General features: G+C 43.3%; 1 protein-coding gene across 2 annotated transcripts; it reads left to right on the plus strand.

Annotated features, from left to right (window-relative positions):
- Positions 1-72: 72 nt before the first annotated feature.
- On the plus strand, positions 73-18784 carry LOC123520787 (zwei Ig domain protein zig-8-like). 2 transcript variants are annotated; one of them, XM_045283380.1, is made up of 9 exons: positions 73-394; positions 5400-5612; positions 5828-6087; positions 10590-10759; positions 12212-12343; positions 14821-14899; positions 15403-15530; positions 16495-16663; positions 17549-18784. In XM_045283380.1, exons 3-9 carry the CDS (start codon positions 5892-5894, stop codon positions 17662-17664), a joined length of 990 nt encoding a protein of 329 aa, XP_045139315.1. In that variant the 5' UTR covers positions 73-394; positions 5400-5612; positions 5828-5891; the 3' UTR covers positions 17665-18784. The 2 variants fall into 2 exon arrangements, with proteins under 2 accessions (XP_045139315.1, XP_045139314.1); XM_045283379.1 differs by having other exon boundaries at positions 5400-6087.
- The last annotated feature ends 2982 nt before the right edge of the window (positions 18785-21766 follow it).

Below are 21766 nucleotides of genomic sequence, written 5' to 3' on the forward strand. Positions count from 1 at the left end.
AGTGGGACTCCGCAGCAGCAGCTTGGTAAGCAAGCCTACACGAGCGTTACGTTGGTCCAGCAGACAGTCGTGAGCGAGACGGCGGTGAGTCAAGTTGTGTATGAGGTTCTCGTGAAGTGTGACTCGTTTCCTTGTCGTGTGGTTACTGGTGGTATTTCTCTGTGTCTGCGACCCGTGTTGTTATTGCAGCAAAATAGACCAAAGAGAGAAATTGGCACCTCAGACATGCACTTACTTGTTGGTGTTGGAACAATACCTCATGTGCTGAGACTGAAGCAAGACATACCTCACCCTCGCTCGTCACACAACCTCGTGTAGTGCGCGCTTGTATCTATTTGTCCTCTCATCACAGGCGGGCGCCGCAAGGTGTGAAACGCTTCCTGCACCCTGACTGGCAAGTACTGCGTTCACCACGGACTGTGTGGTCTTTACCACACCGAAAGTGCAGAGATTTTGAAGTGTATCTTTTAAGTATCATATGAAACACTAAATATTTAAAAGAACTTATTCATATCATACACACTTATGCTCTTAACTTTTAATTTTCAAACTACATACCTTTTCAAGAATTCATGTTACATTCAAGTTATGGAATACAGCCTTACCACTGTTATTCATGTTGTGCAACACTTTGTTTTCATTTTCATTCAGTATTTTCGTTATAACAGCAGTATGCATATAGATAAGTGAAACCTGCAGTTTTATATATTAGTTGACGGAGAGGATCACTCCCTTTACGTGCGTCCAGGTAGGTACTCTCTGACAACCTCTACTCCCAACCCTGTCCTCCCCAAGCACAGCAGCGAATGACCTGATCAAATCCATCTTATTTATTCTCAGTCTCTAAGATTACTAGCTTTAGTATCTTCGAATATACCTTAAACCGAGACCAATCCACGTCAATGAATAACATTTCGCCGAGAATACTTTCAGGCTTGATAACCTATAAAGTAATAAACATGAAGTATAGATTATCACAACAACCAATGCATACTGTACAACTGACGAAGCACGAGAGCAGCTGTTATGATCTTGTGAAATGATGTGCATTACTTTGACTTGCACCACTCGATAGTAAAGGCAGGGCGCTCTGGAAATACAACATGCTTGAGAATAAGAGAATAGCCAGTTATTGTGCTGTGTGTGTGTGTGTGTGTGTGTGTGTGTGTAACGGGGGACAGTATTGCGTTGACGGTGAAATAATTTTCTCTTGGATGATCTAGACATTTTTTTTTTTCTTTTTATTGTATTTGCATTTATTATTGTGTGTGACCGGGACTTTTTCAGTCATATAAGGCTGCAGATAATTTCAGGAATAGAGTGAGTCGAATACTCCAACATCAGTGTAGCCTTTAGCGAGCACGCCACCCCCACAGCGGATAGTACCCCACCAGACACGCCGAGATCTGGCAGGACTGCACGTATCCGCCTGCCATTATATGCTAGTGGTATATTTCATAGCAAGGTTGCCAGCCGTGAAGTAAAGGAACATCACGAGGCGCAGAACAAACTGAGTTAAATCACGAGTGACCGTTTTGGAGGAGAAATGACTACCCGGCGACGGTGACGGACGGTTATTGCAGCGGATGGGACGCGCCGCCGCTGAGATAATCCCGCCTGAATTTAATCACTAGGGTGACAATTAATGTCTTATGGCGTACCGGTAGAAAAATTAGTACACACACACACACACACACACACACACACACACACACACACACACACACACACACACACACACACACACACTTCTTGATTTAAAGCCATGTGTTACCTGCTAATCTTTACGATGGTCAGCCTGAGAATGAGAAGAGGGCAATTTGGCAAGTGATGAAATTGAAGATATTTGCTTAAAGTCAAGAATGAAACAATAGAGGGTAAGTGATAAATTGTTTACAAGCTTAAGTGACACTGAAGATAGTCATAAAAACACTAACAAAAGAGTAATAGCCATCACATTTCAGAGTATTTGCTCCATCCTTCCTCGGTCCTGAGGCGCTCCCCTTGGGTCCGGCAGCCACTAAACGCAAGAGATACTGAGGTAGATCCCGGGCCACCCACAAGGGCGTGAGTCCGCTGGTAAATGGGGCTGTTCTCTTAAAGGGGAGACTTGTGTGGACCGCCAGATTGTGTTGTCGCTGAGGTGTTGGGCAGCAAGGGGAGCTGGATGGTAGAGCCTCAATTCCCCTCTCACTGAGGGAACAGAATCACTTCAGCTTTGCTGAAAATTTGGTCATGGATGTTTATGAAAGCTGTTGCCGCTTGTTGCAATGGTCGTGGCGAGGAAAATTAACCCAGCTGTATAGATTCACTCATTAAGTTTCGTTACATTATCACAAAACTATGTGTGCATTGCCAGGTGTGGATGAAATGTTCTCAGAAAAAGCTAATTTATTTTCTTCGTTATTATTGCAAGATTTTACTCAAACTCATTAAATAGAATAGACCGTATTTATGGCAGCTCACCAGGTTGTAAACTGCCTCAAAGGTTAATGGCGGTGAAATAACTTCCACCAGCGTCATAGGAATTAGTTTAACCTTCCTAACAACAAGTAACGTGTTATGTTTATTAACTGTGTTGTATTCTTTGTACAGTACGCACGGTAAAGATTGCGCAACGTTGATTTCAAGCGTCTTTGCGTAACTATTTAATTCATCGTCATGTCATTCCCATTTCTGAAAGAGTGTTACGATGTGTTCATTAATTCACTAAACATTTAAGACTGCGCTGTAATGTATGGATGTCGCTTACACTGGGCTGGTCTTCAAAGCGATGCCGAGCGAGATGAAGGTCCTAAAATTTGAGATTCCAGCCAGAACCTGATGCTGTGGTGGCTGTACATCCCTGACTGTGATGGTGACGGTGGTGTGGAACCTGGTGATTGTGTATCGAGAGTGCTAGTGGAGGTGGTCTGCATGGTAATGGTGTTGGTGGTATCAACGTTTCTGCGTTGGTGTTAGTGATGGCTGTGATGGCTTGGATATTGCTAGTGTTGGTGGTGGAAGCGGTGGTAGAGGTGGTGGTGGTGGTGGTGGTGACAGCGCTGCTCCCCTCTCGTCCTCGGCCCGGCCAGTAGGAAGTAAGAGCTTAAGAGTGTAATTGATCCTACGGGAAGCGCTCCCCTTCCCCCTATACTCTCTCTCTCTCTCTCTCTCTCTCTCTCTCTCTCTCTCTCTCTCTCTCTCTCTCATTAAGAAGTTCAGTTTTCCACATAGGACGGTGGACATCTGGAATGGATTGAGTGAAGAGATTGTAACAGCAGAAAGTGTGCACAAATTTAAGGAAAAGTTGCGATAAATGTAGATATGGAGACAGGTCACTATGAGCCCCGCCGGAATCCTGTAATATACAACTAGGTACACACACACACACACACACACACACACACACACACACACAAGGAGTAAGGTGTGTAGTTCGGCATTCCGTCGTTGCGCACCACCAAAACTTTGGGAGACGATAAAACTCAACTTTCAAGTACAAAAATATATTGGTGAAAGTTATGTGCTTTAAGTGAATTTCCCATGTTTTTTTTTTTTTTAAGTTAGTTTATACTCAAGTTGTTTTATCGCCAACTCACCTGAGCCATCACCGCATGTGTGTGTGTGTGTGCGTGTGTGTGTGGGGCGGGAGGCTGCTAGTGTGGGGCTGGTGTGGGTGTGCTGTGAGGATCTTTGCGAGTCGTCATTGATTTCCCCCCCTCGTGAGTTCTCCCGCCTCCTGTGTACGCAAGGAACTTTCTCACCTCCGCTGTTTTTTTGAGTGAGTATCATCCTCACCGGGGCACTGGAGAGGAACAGTTCAGATGGGATCAATTCATGTTAAAACTCGAAATTGCAACTACTTTTTTTTGTCAAGTTTTATTAGAATCTTTAAGGCAGAGTAGCTGCACAACGCGCGCACACACACACACACACACACACACACACACACACACACACACAGACAGAGAGAGAATGAGAGAGAGAGAGAGAGAGAGAGAGAGAGAGAGAGAGAGAGAGAGAGAGAGAGAGAAAGAGAGAGAGAACGCTTCCCAACAATGAAATGTGATCACTGTGGCTAACAAAAAACAAGCTTCTCATCATGGTACGAATGAGCAGTTTTCATTAAGTGGTCAAGTAATTTACCTTCTCTTTGGTACGCCTTCCCCTCCTCGGAAATTTAAAGGTGGTTATCTCGTATCTCAGATTTCTGCATATTAGATTCATCACCTTCCAGTGTTATGTGGGAGAAGGAGTCCTACCGGACAAACAAGTCAAGGTTTGGTGTAAGGTTTGGGAAGCTGTACCGTAAGGACAGACGAAGCTCTATATATAGAGACGTAGTAACAGTTGCTTATGGGAGACTTATTAATTAAAGGAAGAGAAGCAACAGAGGAAGTCAAACTGCTTCTGAGTCAACTAATAGACGGAGTAAGAGCCAACGTGGCGAGAGAAAGAAATATAAAGTAAATAAACAGGAGGAAGAACGAAAGATGAAGTAGTCGATTATGGCGGGGAAGTTGTACCAGAGTGGTGTTGACAGAGCCGAGAACAGTGTAGGGCAAAGGATAGACGCCACCAGCGGAGTCAAGCGTGGTGAGCATTTCCTTCCCTCCCTCCGCGTCCCCCGAATCATTATCAGGAACCGTGATAGTGAAACGTACCCAAAACTTTACTCCCACGACTCTGATTCTGTCCAGCGCACCACAATAATGCCAAGACTTGGTGAAAACAGCTTGAGGAAAAAAGATAACCCTGGTGAACCAATAACATCACGCCATGAGAGTATAGATTACTGGGTCGTGATCTGCCTGTCAGGAGACGCACAGCCTCAGGCCGTAATATAACAGGCTAATTAGTTTTTGTGTGCCTTATGTAACAGTAATTGCAGCAACAATCGAAATACTTTTTGAACACGCGTCTTTGAAAGCCATGTAGATATTTTCTTTTAATGACGTGAATGTATCTTTAATGAATTGCTCTTGACGGACCCAAAAACATTCTCAGTTGCTCGGAAATGTGAACGACTTTCTTGATTTTTATATAACTGTGGAGGATTTCTTCAAAGTAAAATGTTACCGTGGCTTACAATCGGTTGAATTGCAATTAGGAATGCGCAATGTGTATGATTTGCTAAACTGCATTATTTTGCGGTCAAGCTTTAAAAAAATCATCCCCTGAGGATTTCTAGGCCACTAGTTTTTTGTATTTATCTGATGCAGGCGAGCTTATTTCATAACGAGTGTGCGGATTACAAATTGTTGCAGGCTTCTCACAGGAATGTTAGACGTGCAAGACCACAGGGCCAGTATTGTGAAATGTAATGCATTACCCATTGAAAGGCTTTTGTCTACAAAGCACAGTGCATTTTGGTGGTGGTTGTCTAGAAAAATCCAACTCATTTTCTGTTGTTTCAGGAAGCTTGGCCTGGAGCAGAGCAAAGCAGCCTCCCGGACCGTGCCTGCGGTGAAGGTGACGCGGAGCTGGGACCCGCCAGGTGTGTGTGGCTCTCTGAGACTGCCCACTCTCACACACCACTGGGAAATAACTGTGAAGCCTTTGTGCATTAAAAGGAATGCGTTTCCAAGTTTAAACACTTTGTTGCAGCGAGGTTTCGACAAGTTTTATGGGTAAATATAAAGGCTGTACACACATGCACATGCTTGTGCTGTTAAGAGTGAAATGACCATCGTACATTCTTGAAATCACCGTCAATTATTAAATTATATTGATTGATATAACAACTTTTCGTTGAATAGAAACTAATGAAGGCAATAATAACCCGAAGAACGAGTAATTCATAAGTGACAATAGTGAAAATTTCGATATTGCAATCATATTTCAGTAGTCAGTGTGAAGCAAGCAAGCATGTGTGTAACAATGTAGACAGCCGTCAGGAATGTTGGAAAATGTTTTGGAAGAAAACAGGAGAGACAAGAAAAGTGAGTTGGTGGGTGATGGGGGAGCAAGAGGAGGGCGTGGGAGGCCCCAGTGCCCTGCCCGGCCCGCCACCCTCTCCTCGGCACATACCGCCCGTCATACATAAGCACGTGAAACATGAAATGGCGGCATTCACGTGTGTCCTTTTCATCCTCTTTTGTACAGGTAAGGCGAATGACTGACTCGGGTGGATGACGTGTGTGATGTAACGTAATAATAGGGCTTTCTCATATAATTGTTGCTTGATATAACTATTTTACACCAGACTGAACTGCCTTCCACATTATAAAAGTAAAGTTTTATGTGACCTAATCTAGAGTTCCGCGAACACATTTCATCGGAGCGACTCATTTCCGTAATACGAGAAAACAGGCGTTTTTCCTCCTCTCTGGAGCTCACATTTCCAGGTTGTATTTCTTCTCCTTGTTGTTATAAGCCTCCTGGCCTTGGGGCGAGGTCCCACAGCTTTAGGTTCCCCTCGGCGGTGAGAAGAGCAAGGAGAAATCTGACCAGAGAGTTTGGCACAGAGCCTTGCACCAGTAACTTGCAGCCTTCAGCAGAGGGCCTAATTCTGTCGCTGCTTTGTGCTGAACTCTTGGCCTGAAAGACACAAAGTAGAAGGAAAACAAGTGTGCGTGGCAGTAGTTCATCAACTGCATTTGTGGTACAATACGGAGGACGGGCGGTGTGTGTGTGTGTGTGTGTGTGTGTGTGTGTGTGTGTGTGTGTGTGTGTGTATGTGAAGCCAATATGTTTTCCTAATTTCATGACAAACGTCATGATTTATGTTAGTATCTTTATCATCACTTTCTTGAATGAATTTTGAAACCAGAATGTATCTTTAACAGCTGATCCATTTGTGTCTAAGATTTACAGCTCGCCTCATTGTCAGCAAGTTTTCTGTGTTATATGAACGCACAGTGCATTGTGTCTCCCACGCCTACAGTGTACGTACTGTATACATGATGGCGCGTGCTTTGGATAAAGGAAGAATATTTACATTATCGTGATATTTGCCGCTTTTTTCCCATACATGCCGCGGAGCTCCTTAGGATGTGAGTGAAAGAAACAAATACAGTACGCAACCTTGAGTACCATGACGCGTTTCCATATTCATTCTGCTTACTATTTGGTGATTCTGTACAGCTTCAGAAACTTATGAGGGGATTGAAATAGTGAAGACTCTGGGCATTAATCTTCTGACCCCCATAGACCATTCCTAATATCAGTAAAATGGTCTAATCGTACACAAATCCTAGTACTGAAGAGATTGATTTCATCTCTAAATGTTTTGTGTGATTCAGTTTTATGATGAGACGCTTCTTTTCGAGCAGGAGGCAACCCAAAAAGTAGAACTCTTTCGTTAGTATGACCAGATAAAGGAAAGACAAAAGATTTTAAGACGGAATCAGGTTTCATCCTCGGAGTGCCTTGAAAGTTGAAGCGCCTCGTGAGAACCCAAAGAGAGAAGTTTTGTAGCAGGCAGTCTATTTTCGGGTTTAGTCAGAAGACGCGGAAGATTCTGGAAACTGCGACATTAACCTGTTAAAGTGTGCATGATACAGACAAAGATGCCATGAAGCTTAACCCCTTCAGTATCATGACACATTTTCATACTTATTCTGCTTACCATTTGGTTGTTTTATACAGTTTCACAAACTTATGTGAGGATTAAAATAGTGAAGAATGTGACTATCAATCTTCTGACCTCCATAAACCCTTCCTAATGTCAATAAAATCGTCTAATCATACCCCAAACTCGGGTGAAAATGTGTCCCAGTACATATGCTAAACTATGCTCTCTCTCCCTCTCTCTCTCTCTCTCTCTCTCTCTCTCTCTCTCTCTCTCTCTCTCTCTCTCTCTCTCTCTCTCTCTCTCTTCCCCGGTGAGGAAAATAATACTATTGACATCAAGTTCACTTATCTTCAGTGGTATTCTTTTTTTTTTTTTCATGCAGTCCTGGGACATTCACAGCAAAATATCCGTAGCAGCGATAGAGTATTTCATGATTAATGATGTGAAGAGACTTGAGTGGCCGCCATGGACCACTGCTTTAGCGGGACATTCCATCGCTCATGACTGTGTACGAAACTGGTTGCTTATTGAGAACCGACGAGATGCCTGAGGTACATATTGTTTTGTGGGTAAGCTGCTCAAGTTGGTCCAGATATTCAGCGAACCTAACCATTTTTGAGGGACCCAGGTGAACTTCGGGCCACGTGCCAGATTTTCAGGCTTCGCTGAGCCTTCACTCAAAATGATTGGCACTTTTCATTTCCTTGCTAAGCCCATGGCAAGGATCCTTTCCGCTTAACCTTGACCCTCTGGCTTTTCTTTCTGCGTTACCAGACAAACGTGTTTATCACGCAAATACTTAGAATTAAAGAAACGAATTACATGATACAACGGTCGAAAATTGTTGTAGAGTTACTGAAACTAAACAAAGCCCTGAGACTCAGGAAGGAAAACGAGAATTTGCCGCCGTAGCATCTTGTAGCTTCAAGTATATCGTCTAGGCTTCGTTCGGAATCTTGAAAAAGCCAGCGAGATTGGAAGCGCCACTGGTCTGGAAGGAGGAAGAGGAAGAGGAAGAGATAGAAGAGCCAGAGTAAGAATAGTACCAGGCGAGAGAGAGAGAGAGAGAGAGAGAGAGAGAGAGAGAGAGAGAGCACCTTAGTTACCTGAAGGACAGATATGGAGACAGTTTGAGCGGGCGAACTCTTCGACGTCGTAAGAAAAAGATAACCTCGTTTTTTGAAGTTACAGACACACTCTCCGAGGAAGTTAGCGCCACAAACTACTAAGTGTGACTCAGGGAACGTCATGGAAGGAAAAAGGAAAGAAACTAGAGACAAAGCGGAGACGGAAATACTGTGTAGACCAGAAAAGGAGAAGGAAGTATACAAGGCTACAGTAATGGAATGAAGGGGAACGAAGGGGGAAATACTGACTATAGGAACAAGCAGTAAGTGGGAGTGTATGTCAAAAGAAGGTACACATGTCAGAGAGGAGTAGCGAAGAGAAGAAGCATGGTGGAGGAAGGAGGAATGTATGAGGTATGAGAGGCGTAGGATATGCATGAGGAAGGTGAAGCGATGGGACCAAAGGGGATGAAAAGGAAGAGGAGGAGGAGGAGGAAGAGGAAGAGGATTATTGATGGAGTTCAGTTCTATCAGCGATATATGGAAAAAATAGTGTATAGGCTTTTGGTTATTGCGCCAAGGTTACGGTGAAAAAAAGAAGGAAATGTAGTTGTTATGGAAATATAATGTGGGGATGCCGTAAATTGCATTCGCTGGATGTAATAGCAATTTTAACGAAGCGAGAGTTTTTTTTAATGCACCACTATATTGTAAGTGTGTGTGTGTGTGTGTGTGTGTGTGTGTGTGTGTGTGTGTGTGTGTGTGTGTGTGTGTCCCTTCAATACGTTATGTGTATATGTTATTTTTATGGGTGTAATTATCCACCAGCAAAACCACACGCCAGACAAACGTCCACGAAATTGAACAAACGCTTTCGTAAGTCCACGCTAGGAGCGCTTATGAGAGTCTACAGCTTGGCATACATAACATTTAGCTCGGAGTTTTATCCCTCGCTGCAGCCACTCACTCTGCACCAGCCCAAGACGCTCCCCTCCCTGCCTGCTGGTGTGCGTGGCGGTGTGTCCCTTGCCATCAAACACAGCTAGACTTTCCGGCCGCTGGTTTCAGAGCTTGGCACAAATTTCACTTATTCCGCGGCCATTTCAACATTAAAAATACGAATTGCTTCATTCCGTATTTGAAAGAAAATAACACTGAGTAGCATGAATTTATTAGCTCTACTTAGCCTTTGCTGGGTGGAGCGGCGGACCAGGGCAGTGTGTTTATACAGCTGCTCTTCCGAGTCATCTTTAGTCTCCTCTCTCTTGGTGACTGACGCCTCTGGGATTAGAGGTCGCTGGTGCCGCAAAAGGACCTCTATGATGGATTCAGTCTGGCTGGGAATGTGTATATATAACTATACTACGTTCTCTCTCTCTCTCTCTCTCTCTCTCTCTCTCTCTCTCTCTCTCTCTCTCTCTCTCTCTCTCTCTCTCTCTCTCTCTCATCCATAGCGTATAGTACCTTATATGGCACACAACCATCCTTCATATCTTCCCATGTTAGGACGGGCACCCTTCCTTCTCTCTCCACCCCAACCCGGGGCTGGTCTAGCCTTGCTCCCCACAATCATCGCCTTGTTCCTGGACTTAACAAATGCTCGCCTGCATCTCCACTTTGTTGCTATCAAGGGTGGCATTACTCTTTTTTATTTACATAAAGAGAAGCTCGCCATTTGGGTAGTAGACGCAGTACACGAAGATATATTCTGTTGTAATACGTTTTCAAAAGAGCTCGGAGGACAGTGCAGAATATATTTGCACAACATCGTAAACTTTAAACCTAAATTAAAGTAAACGAGGCGTAAAAAGTGGCAGGGAAAATCTCAGTCTTCTAGTAAAGTTTCAGAAAATTAAATTATGTACTTCATTATCTCCTTCACAGATTCAATGAAAGTTTGCAGCAGAAAATTAAAATGAAATAAGATAATTATGTAACCAAAGACAAAAAGGAACACTACCCAAGTAAGACATCCGTTGTAGCTATTGACATTTCCTTATTTTTTCCCCCTTTGTGTGTGAGAGGGGAGGGCCACGTCCAGGAGGGCCGCGGGCAGCACCTACAGTACCGCTCCGCCACACTACCCTCGCCCTCGCCACCCCAGCTGGATCCCTCACACTCCGCGGACGTCACTGCCCTGGCTGGCAAGACGGCAATCCTCAACTGTCGCGTGCACAACGTCAACAACAAAACGGTATGTGCAACAACCGCTCCTCTGTTAGTAGTGTTAACCCCTTCAGTACCATGACACGTTTCCTTATTCATTCTGGTTACTGTTTGGTGACTTTATACAGCTTCAGAAATTCACGTAAGGGATTGAAATATTGAAGACTCTGGCCATTTCTCTTCTGACCTCTATAATGTCAATAAAATGGTCTAATCGTACACAAATCTCAAGGTAAAAATGTGTCTCGGTATTGAAGGGATTAATGACTGTCCCTGATATTGGTGAAACATTGACAGTAGTAGTTGAAGTAACATACACACACATACACACACACACACACACACACACACACACACACACACACACACACACACACACACACACACACACACACACACACACACACACACACACACACACACTCTCTCTCTCTCTCTCTCTCTCTCTCTCTCTCTCTCTCTCTCTCTCTCTCTCTCTCTCTCTCTCTCTCTCTCTCTCTCTCTCTCTCTCTCTCTTCTCTCTCTCTCTCTCTCTCTCTCTAATGGCATGCACTATACATGTACAGCTTCGCGCCTCCTCTTCACACATTACAAGTGACGCATTATCACATCGTCACGAAAGACAGAAGCAATGTCACGATGTGCGGGGAATAGAATCATGTTTCTTCACAAACTGCTTCCTAACACTCAGCCTCATAAATCAACATTCCACAGGGTTCCTATCAGCTTTTAGTGCCACCACTCCCTCTCGCCTTGCTACGCCCACGCACTATTAAAATTACACGCAATTCTTTCCAGTTGAATGTATACAAGCAGAAAGCAATAATGAAAATATGACCTCGTAAAATTCATCGTATTCAATATTCATCACTTAACGAGAGAAAAGACACGAGCGCATGTAATTTTAGTGTTGCGGTGAAAAGAGAGAAAAAAGTTATGCATCACTTCAGCAATAAAAGTTTTGATCTCCTCACTAATGGAAAGCATGCCCGCGGCGATGTAACCAAAACATTCCGCAAATACTGCTATAATAGAAATTTTAATCAACAGCTCCAAAAATATTTCATATCAACGGCTCTGTGACAGCCACAACATGGTTCCCAGCCCCACCCAGCCTCCCACGCACCAACCATTGCACTGGAACCAAATGCTCCTGCCTAAAGAAACTTTTGTCACTCACCAGTTGTCTTTTGCACAACTGATATATATATATATATATATATATATATATATATATATATATATATATATATATATATATATATATATATATATATATATATATATATATATATATATATATATATATATATATATATATATATATATATATATATATATATATATATATATATATACATATACATATACATATATATATAATTCTTATTTTGTACATATTTCCGTTGGCAAATGTTGGATTGACAACACTCCTATCTTCTTGATTCCTGATCGCCATGCACTTTTTCTCCTGACTCAGGTGTCTTGGGTTCGGCATCGCGACATACATTTGCTGACGGTGGGCCGCTACACCTACACGTCCGATCAGCGGTTCCGGGCACTGCACGAGGACGACTCCGACGACTGGCTGCTCAAGATAAACTACGTGCAGGTGAGGGTAGCATGCTCAGTAAGTCGAGGCAAGGGAGGGAGGGAGGGAAGCACTTGGACTCTTGTGCAGCACAAGTGGTGATGCAGGACAGTGGAGGGGAGGGGTAAACTTTGCACGAGGAACTCGCATAGATCTCTGCGGTGGTCGTGTGAGATAAATGCCCCACGGCACACTGTACCACCACACCACGCGCTTAGAGAGAAATGTGTTCCAAACTTATGACTATGTACTCTTCTCTCTTACTCCTCTTTTTCTTTTTCTTCTTTTTTTTCTTTATTTTCTAGTTTTTAAAAGATCAATTGATTGTTACGTCCTGTTAGTTATTGGGAGCATTTTTATTTCTTAATCTTGTGACGAAACTATAAACGCTCGCCTGAGGGAAACGAATGGTGCATGTATAGAGGACGACCCCCATAGGTAGAAGCAACAGAGCACAATTAAAGTAGCAATTAAGTGGCTTCTTTGATCTCTACACTTTGCCTTTACCGTCATTCATTGTTTCCCTTATCTTTTCATAATGTTAAACTGGGTTCGCTGCGGGTTTTACGAAGCTAATACAAGAGTGCTGTGTGAGGTTTAAGTCTTTTTTTTCTTCAATCAGTGTCTTAGAGATTATTCTTAGTACGTTGTTTACTTGGTATGTTTTAATTAACTGTTTCAGCAACTTTGGGGACGAGTTACGATACATTTATTGCCATTAATGTTTAGCATATAAGTAAGCCTATTTCTTCATTAAGTTTTGTGTTTTACTCTCGAAGCTTTTTCTTTCCGAGTGAGCTTTAGTGAAAGAATGGAAGTGTAATTCTGACCGCCGTGCAACACCAACCTTCATCCCACAAATCAGCGCATGATTATGAACCCCTTAAAGCCCTACGTTCCCATCCGCTTCCTCCTTCCCTTCACCTCATTTATTCCTGCACTTTACCATCCCACTGTGAATTCATGCCTTCCTTTACCTCTTTCCCTACAACTTAGAGCGTTATGATCAATGCTTTTAAAGGCACTCAACCCCTGCCACCTCTAGCCCTCGGCCACTTCCCTCTTCTGTCTGTCACCCATTGGAACAAACCCCGTCTCTCACTTATCGATATTTCCCCTGACCGTCTCTCTTAAACATCCGATTGCCTGCAGTGCACCTTAGTATTTCTCTGATTGGGTTGTGGCCTCTTTCATTAAAGAATTATTTTTATGTTGTAATTCTGTAAAACATTATCGTTCATCGCCAAATATTGAACTACCAGCTTTACATGTGTGGTTTCTTCGGAATTCCCGTCCCCCACCACTGTCCTCCTGGAGGACTGCATCGCCCGATCGCCTGCTTGGTGATGCCCCCACACATTGTTCTTTTTTTCTTTATGCAAGAGGGAAACTTGCTAAGGGTAACAAAATATTAAAAATGGCCCACTTAAACTGCAAGTTCCCTAAAAGATTGGAAAAGAATTAGCCAGAAGACAGGGACAAATGTCTTGAAACCTCCCTCTTGAAAGAAGTCAAGTCGTATAGAAGATAGAAATACAGAAGAAGGCAGGGAGTTCCATAGCTTACCAAGATGTATGCATAATGACAGGGGCGATTAATGAAAGTCATCGCCCATTGATATGAGAGACTGCAAGACCAGGGAACGCTGCCGCGAATTCTAATAATGTTTTAATGATAATATATTAATGACATGCTCCATAAGCTCAGTCTGGGTATGACCTATAGCCTGGCTACACTCTACACACCGCAGCACACGTATGTCGGTGAGCTGTTTATGTTCCCTTCCCCTCGTGTGTATAATTTGCCGCATGAGTGAATCAGTTTAGTGGAATTGGTGTAGCCTGCTTATAAGTTTCAAGTTTCCGTACGTAAGCATTTCACGGTTAATTCAAAGATATGGTGAATATTCCATCATTAAATCAAGGTTTTAAGAATAATGTGACAATATGAAAATAACTATAATAAAACATTAGCCTATTTATTCACTATTCACTATGATAAATAGAATATGTTGATTATACGAAATTTTGTCTTCATTTTCCCAATAGATAATTAAAATGAACGGGGTCTTACGAGTACTTCTTTTAAAAACTAACTTGAGCAAAGGTTGTCATATATTTCTACTGTATCCTAAAAATTTCCGATTTCTTTCTGCTGTATTGATCCCATTCCTTCACCTCCTCCTAATGCGAACCTTTCTTAACTTCCTCCATTTTTCAGCCTGTCCCCCTCACTCTCCCTCCTGACCCTCCAGTCTCCTGTGTGGCTGTGTCTCCTCAAAGCCGTCCATCATCCCTGCACCTTCCCGCCGTCACCTCCTTAACTCTAAATCTGGATCAATGTTTCCTCCCCCTCAGCGTTCGTTCCTTCGACCTCCACCTCGCAGCCAGACCTTTACAATTCCCCCTAAAATACCACCAATGTTATCGAAGCATCCTGGTATCCTATTCTCCTCCTCCCGGCACGGTGCTCACGGCCTGCCCTTTCTCCCCCCGCAGCCTCGTGACTCCGGCGTGTACGAGTGCCAGGTCTCCACTACACCCCCGATGTCACATTTCATTCGTCTCAGAGTCGTAGGTAAGGATAGAAAGTATGTGTGTATGTGTGTGTGTTTATAGCAAGTGGGTAGGTGTGTGTTTGATATTCTCTCTCTCTCTCTCTCTCTCTCTCTCTCTCTCTCTCTCTCTCTCTCTCTCTCTCTCTCTCTCTCTCTCTCTCTCTCTCTCTCAGACAAAGGGAAACTAAAGTATAGTGATTTACAAGGTAACAATAATTAGAGAGAGAGAGAGAGAGAGAGAGAGAGAGAGAGAGTGTGTGTGTGTGTGTGTGTGTGTGTGTGTGTGTGTGTGTGTGTGTGTGTGTGTGTGTGTGTGTGTGTGTGTGTGTGTGTGTGTGTGTGTGTGTGTGTGTGTGTGTGTGTGTGTGTGTGTGTGTGTGTGTGTGTGCGCAAGCGCATTTAAATATGGAAGAGCATCCATGTTATAGCTGATTTTTTTTATTAAAGTTTTTTCTATCTCTTTTTACTAATTTCTTTTTTTCCACCGTACATACATTGTTTCTTATTCCCCGGCCGCCCTCAGAGCCTCACACACATATACTGGGCGGGCCTGACCTGCACGTGAACACAGGCTCCACCATCAACCTGACCTGCCTGGTGGAGTACAGCCCAGAGCCGCCAGACTTCATCTTCTGGAGCCACAACAACAAGGTACTTCATCAGCCGTATTAGCTCTTCTGCCTGTCTTGTTCTGTTCCTTCTTCTCTCTCTCTTTCTCGCTCTTTCTCTCGCCCTCGTTTTAATTTTTCTCGTGTCTATTTCTATTTGCATCCCTTTCAGTTTTATTTTTCCAGTGTTTTTGGTAGTATATTTCACGCTCTACTTTCATTTATCTTTCGTCTTATCTCTCTTAATCTTCCCTCTTACCCTCCAGTCTTCCCCTCCAATGCTTCGTTGTACTTAACCTCTTCAGTTCCATGCCGTGTTTAATATTATTTTTTTTTTTTACTATTTGGTGATTTTATACAGCTTCAAAAACTTATGTGGGGATTAAACTAGTGAAGACTCTGACCATTAATCTTTTGACTTCCATAGACCCTTCCTAATATCAATAAATCAAACCCAAAACTCAAGATAGAAATGAGTCCCAGTACTGAATGGGTTAAGAACACACAGAAACATTACCTGATTATGATTTTCTTTCCTCCCTCTCCTTTCTCGTTCTTACTTCCTCCTTCACTTCTGAGTTCCTTCCTTCCTTCTCAAGTTGATATAATTCTTTTTTGCCCGAGTGCCCGGCCGTTGTTGCGAGGAGCTGTGTTGATACAAACCATAAGTGCATTTGGACATATACTAAGGAAGTTTATGCTCGGTAATAACATGTCGGGACCTGCACAACACGGCAGTATAAAACCCATGATGGTTATTTTACATTAGCAAAAGTGGACGGGCCGGCGAGAGCAGGGACGGCAGCGGGTCACCAATAACAGACCACCGCCCCGCTGACAATAGTACTGTTGCATGATTGGTGCTCAACAGAAACGCTTTACCCATAGGTCCTGTGACTCTAGGGTGCTCTCTCTCTCTCTCTCTCTCTCTCTCTCTCTCTCTCTCTCTCTCTCTGATTACGGTGTATTAATCATAATCATTTCTCATCTTTCGGTTTTTCCTCCAGATAATCAGTTACGACTCGAGCCGCGGCGGAGTAACAGTAATCCTGGAGAAGGGTGACCTCACCACCAGTACTCTACTCATCCAGAAGGCAAGAGGCTCTGATTCCGGCCACTACGACTGCAGCCCATCTAACGCCGCCCCAGCAAACGTCACTGTGCATGTTCTAAATGGTACGTGTCTCTTTTGTCGTGTTTTGTCATTATTGTTGTTGTTTTTGCTGTTATGTCATTACTTCAAGTGTAAACATATTGAAGCCTTCACTGCCTCGTCTTCATGAGAGGCTGCTGGGTTGTGGAGGAAAAATGTTGCTAGTTGAAGAGTTCTCCACTAGAGGGTTCGCTTCGGACGCTCCATCATTTGTCATTACAGCGCGGCCAAAGGTTTTCACGAAGACTCATCTCCTCCTGAAAGCGAATTTAGGGGAGAATCTCAACGGTGGGTCAATACTGCGAGGCCTCCACCATATACTGCGGCCATCTCTCCCTCCCTTGGTTCACTTTTCCCGTAATCATAATCGCTACCATGATGAGCTTCTCAGAGTTTCCTTCCCCCCAGTCATGTGTTGCCTCTTCCTCCCACCTCTGCCTCTCCCCCACTCCTGTGCAAGCCACTTCGTTAAGCTGAACAAAGCCTATGTATGATAAAGCTAGACATACAATTCCGGTGTACCTGAGGCAGCTAATCCGTCCATTTAAGCATTCATACAGTCGTTTGAGTGATGTTGATAAGGTCGGGTGTCGCTCAGCGTTCGTACGTATCAGTGATATTAGTTTTACATTTAGTTATGTAATATTAATGTGATTCTAAAATGTGAGGGATTTTCGCATTTTAACTCGTATATGTATTTTCAGAATTTGTGCCATACTTAATTCTTGGTGTGTGTGTGTGTGTGTGTGTGTGTGTGTGTGTGTGTGTGTGTGTGTGTGTGATTACAATAGATTTAAATGTTCAAATCTGTTTTCATTACAAAATGGAATGACTGATGTAATAACGGCTAGGTGAGTGGCCGCCGACTGCTAACTTGGCCGTCACTATATAGCTGTTTTTGTCTGCAGGAGAGCATCCGGCGGCGATGCAGCACGGCGGACAGAGTGCGTACACTAACTCTTCTCTCGGCAACATCATCTTCCTTCTGGTACTGATAGCAGTCCTGCAGACCACTGTCAAGTAGTACAGCGGACCACAGTGATACTTGTTGTCTAGCTACGTAACTGTGACTCTTGGAAGATCGAGAATGTTCCAGTGTTGCTCTGCAAGGCCACAGACCACACTGGCTGCACCCGCCTTCAACCACCACCAACCACCACCTTCCACACCACTAAACACACACACACACACACACACACACACACACTCACACACACGACAAGAGAGAGAGTAGGTCGGAGTCATTTATTCATAATACTTATCAATTAACCGCGATTTTAGATTAAGTAGATTTACTTCTAGTGATTTCTTTAGGCCCGCATTCTTTGTCTTTGTTTCTCTTTTTTATTCATTACTTCATCATCAAATTTTGTGTGAATTCATCACAAACTGTCATGTTTCCCAGCACTGATGAAGGGAACACTTCTGCTTTTGAAGTTTGGTAACCTCAGGCAGCTGGACAGCACTCCCCTGCGCCCTCTACCAGGGAGTGGAACGACCAACTCCGGGCGTTCATTTGACGCCGTGAGGGACACAAACAGTGGTTTCTCTTGATCGAAACTTCCTATGTGACAAAATATCACAATTTTATGATCATTACCAATAGAAAAACAAGTTATTCTGTATTTCACTCGTTAAAAGGAACTCGACACAAGGAAGACTTCCAGTAACCACCCTGCTCATTCCTCCAGCTCCCAAGACATGGCAGTCCCCATCCATCACACTGCTATTCCTCATCCTTCAAAAATGAATATTGATGAATAGATACTCATCGGTAACGCCCGCCTGTATTCATCGTATCCAGTGTGAATTCAGTGACTGCTTGACCTCACAAGTTTTGGTCTATCTATTAACCACACAAATACCACAAATACCACAAAAATGCTGCAAGGCGCCGGTAGCACAGACACCCGTGGCACGTTCGCCTTGTGGTCTTTCAGGTACAAATCTCCAGCATACTTGGTGCTGAAAGAAAGCAGCTCACCATCGGGGCATTTACAATACAGTATATTTCATTGGTGAATATTCATAGTCAGTAAAAATTGTTAATCGTAAGTGTGTGTGTGTGTGTGTGTGTGTGTGTGTGTGTGTGTGTGTGTGTGTGTGTGTGTGTGTGTGTGTGTGTGTGTGTTTCACCTCTTTTTTTCACCTCGGTCGTCTGCTGGTCACCCAGCCAGTCTTCCCCATTACGGAGCGAGCTCAGAGCTCATAGACCGATCTTCGGGTAGGACTGAGACCACATCAACACACAACACACACCGGGAAAGGGAGGCCACAACCCCTCGAGTTACATCTCGTACCTATATACTGTTAGGTGAACAGGGGCTTCACATTAAGAGGCTTGCCCATTTGCCTCGCCGCTTACCGGGACTCGAACCCGGCCCTCGCGATTGTGAGTCGAGCGTGCTAACCACCACACTACTCGGTGTGTGTGTGTGTGTGTGTGTGTGTGTGTGTGTGACGTAGGTTTATGTCAAATCTCACACTGGGTTCTTGAGGCTTTTTTTTCCTGAATGTGCCAATAATCATGCAAGACAGTTTTATTTAGATCATATGAAAAGTTTAATTAATTGCTAAGAGCTTTGATAGGATGGATCCACATGAAACCTATTTTTTAAATTCATGGATAGGGAAGATAGATGGAAATAGGTAGATTAAGCACACTGGGACTGCCTCGTATAGGCCTGGCGGCCTCTTGCAGCTTCCCTCATTTCTTATGTTCTTATGTTGTTATGAAATTTATACATACAAAAACTGTGGTTATTATTCTACCATAATATACACTTATGATTGAAATTTGCTTTGTTCATCGTCTGGGCTTGTATTCCTTAAACAATAATTGGCAGAGTAACTGTAAGACTTGGTGTGTTTATAGCGAACTGCTAACTATGTAAGCATATGTGTACTCTTAGCCTTTTAAGTACCATGATGCGTTTCCATATTCATTTTGCTTACTATTTAGTAACTTTATACAGCTTCAATACTTTACTGGGGGATTGAAATAGTGACGATTGTGTCCATCAATCTTCTGACCCCCATAGACCCTTCCTAATATCAATAAAAGGGTCTAATAGTACACAAACTTAAGGTAAAAATGTGTCCCAGTATTGAATCGGTTAAGTCGCTTTTGTTCATATTTTGATGCCAAAAAATCTATTGCAGATTCAATTACGTAAATTTAAGTCAATCCTCCAGTACAACAGAAGGGTATTTATTTATTTATTTATTTTTTATTTATTTTTCTTATTTGGTGCTAAAAGCTGCCCATCCTTTTCCCATTGACAAGTGGCTCATCAGCATCGCCCAGTGTTGCTCTTCCTCTCCACGCCAAGTCTCCCTTTTGGTCTACGTCGGCAGTCACTGTTGTAGATACTGACAGACGCTGATTTTTTTTTTCTCTCTTTTTTTATTCACAGATGTATCTTTTAACATGTAACAGTTGCTATTATTAAGTTTCCATGCATTCGACATCCTGTAAGAATATGTTGAACGATGTTACAGATGTTTATGATAAGACCAATTGTTCTCACGTTCAAACCATTAATACCTTGTGCTGGTTGATGATGATGCACTACACTGCTGATTGTACTGCTCCTAGGCCCCCCTGCCCATTGTCTCATGCGGCACATCCATGTATTAAATATATTTTTCGTCTCTCTTTACTGTTGTTTCATGTTCTTCTAGGTTCGTGACATGTAAGTACAGTGGAGTAGATTTGTTACTACATATCTCTTGTTGCCAAAATCAAGAATTGTATGGAGGTAAGTAGGTAAACACTTAGTTTCTATCTTCATTTATTCTCAATGATGTTTCACCTTTGCATCATCAGGTACTCAAAGATTTTAAAAAGTACATCATCTCATCTACATCCTTGTAACTCCTCCTACCTGCCTTCTTCCCTTCTATCCTCTCCCCAACACGCAACTCAACCCAGCCCCCTCACACACCCAGGCCCATCCACTTATTGTTTTGAAGCGTGATGGCGTGGGTGAGCGCCGAGCCACACAGGCCCTGCCCCATGAGAGTTGAAGGCCTGAAGCACCACAGAGTAACTGGCGTGGCCGCGTGAGGGAGAGTGACTGTGGTTCTTACTACCCCATTCCCACATTCACTGTCGGGGAATGAGAGAGAGAGAGAGAGAGAGAGAGAGAGAGAGAGAGAGACTAGGTAGTAACATCTCTTACTGATACTTTTAACACCATTCACACAATATTTCAACTCTTCAAGACGATCGTAACATACATACAAGCCACCGGCACCGCCACGCATCCACGCAGCTTTCTGGGACAACCTCCTCACCAGTGTGCAGATGCCAGCTTCCTTCTGTAACACAGAAATATATATGTATATTGTATAGTTTGTATGTAGAGGAAGGCAGGCCCTACTTCCCCCACCCTCTCTCTCTCTCTCTCTCTCTCTCTCTCTCTCTCTCTCTCTCTCTTTACAGCCGTGATGTATGTATCAACTAGCAGACAATAGCATCATTAGAATAATGCTTGCTTAGTTACCTGTGTGTGGTACCAGTGGGTAACATGAGCGGAGAAGCCAGGAGTTACATACGAGTGGGGCAAAGTATGATTATATCAGTTATTTGTTTAACTAGTTGTAATACAAGCAGAAATCCAGTGCTGAGATATAGGTAGAAGAAAAATACATAATTTCATATGAATACAAAAAAGAGTTGGGAAGGGAGCTTGCGGATCTACTGGAAGCAAAAAGGGGAAAGGTGAAACAGTTTGGGCACCACTGCTCTATTTCCTGTCTTTTTCCTCTATACAGCAGATATTTCAATTGTAGAAACGAATAATTTGGTGTAATAAATAGTGTAGAATCAGAATTTATAAAAGAAACTACATTAAATGGTACTGTGGCGGAAAGTTGGCATTCAAGTGTCGGATTCAGAGCACGTACATCATGACGACAACTGAGGCGATGACACTCAGACAGGAGCAGGCCACGCAACACAGGCACACCAGCGCCTTAGTGAACTCTATCCAGCTTGCCATGTCACGCTGCTCTCTTCTCTTTGCCTCCTTTTTAGCATGACGCTCTTTGTATTGCTTCCTTAGAGTTTTCTCCTTTTGCCTTCTTTTGATCATCTCCTTCCCGCCTCTTGCTGCTTCCTC

Source organism: Portunus trituberculatus, chromosome 47, assembly GCF_017591435.1.
Source record: "Portunus trituberculatus isolate SZX2019 chromosome 47, ASM1759143v1, whole genome shotgun sequence".
NCBI classification, from domain to species: Eukaryota; Metazoa; Arthropoda; class Malacostraca; order Decapoda; family Portunidae; genus Portunus; species Portunus trituberculatus.

What these genes read in the sequence shown, in the direction of transcription:
- LOC123520787 (XM_045283379.1), top strand. Translation starts at nt 5,892, where the DNA reads ATGTTTTGGAAGAAAACAGGAGAGACAAGAAAAGTGAGTTGGTGGGTG. An exon ending in ACAACGTCAACAACAAAACG is followed by an intron (nt 10,760 to 12,211) that starts GTATGTGCAACA and finishes CTCCTGACTCAG; the next exon opens with GTGTCTTGGGTTCGGCATCG. An exon ending in TCTGGAGCCACAACAACAAG is followed by an intron (nt 15,531 to 16,494) that starts GTACTTCATCAG and finishes TTTTTCCTCCAG; the next exon opens with ATAATCAGTTACGACTCGAG.